This window comes from Aptenodytes forsteri, unplaced genomic scaffold (assembly GCF_000699145.1).
Source record: "Aptenodytes forsteri isolate BGI_AS27 unplaced genomic scaffold, ASM69914v1 Scaffold302, whole genome shotgun sequence".
NCBI classification, from domain to species: Eukaryota; Metazoa; Chordata; class Aves; order Sphenisciformes; family Spheniscidae; genus Aptenodytes; species Aptenodytes forsteri.
The window spans coordinates 402,706-402,988 of record NW_008794555.1 but is presented as its reverse complement, the minus strand read 5'-3'; the positions used below and the strand labels follow the sequence as shown (position 1 = coordinate 402,988).

Here is a 283-nt window from a genome sequence, read left to right as displayed (position 1 = left end):
GTCTTGCAGGCAAGTGGGGCAGCATCCGAGCCAGCGGGCGCATGAGCAGCTACGCCCTGAACATGGAGATTGGGTCGCGCCTGGCTGGGAAAGACCTGCTGGGTGCCCAGCACAACGGCACCCCCTCGGAGGCCAGCTTCTTGCGCCAGCACCGGGCCTCGCTCTACATTATCGGGGACAAGTCACAGCTGAAGGTAACCCCGATGCCTGGCAACAGCCTCCTCGGGGGGGGGGGAAGGGGGGGGGGGGGGGTGCTTGGGGGGTCTCTCTGGACGGCGCTGAT

The 283-nt window shown here is 67.1% G+C and overlaps 1 protein-coding gene across 1 annotated transcript in view; it reads left to right on the top strand.

Annotated features, from left to right (window-relative positions):
• Positions 1-283, top strand: part of LOC103893349 (myotubularin-related protein 5) — a 43,223-nt gene that overhangs the window by 38,616 nt on the left and 4,324 nt on the right. Inside the window, 1 exon segment of the mRNA XM_019470250.1 lies at positions 10-194. Within this exon segment, the coding sequence (XP_019325795.1) occupies positions 10-194 (185 nt within the window).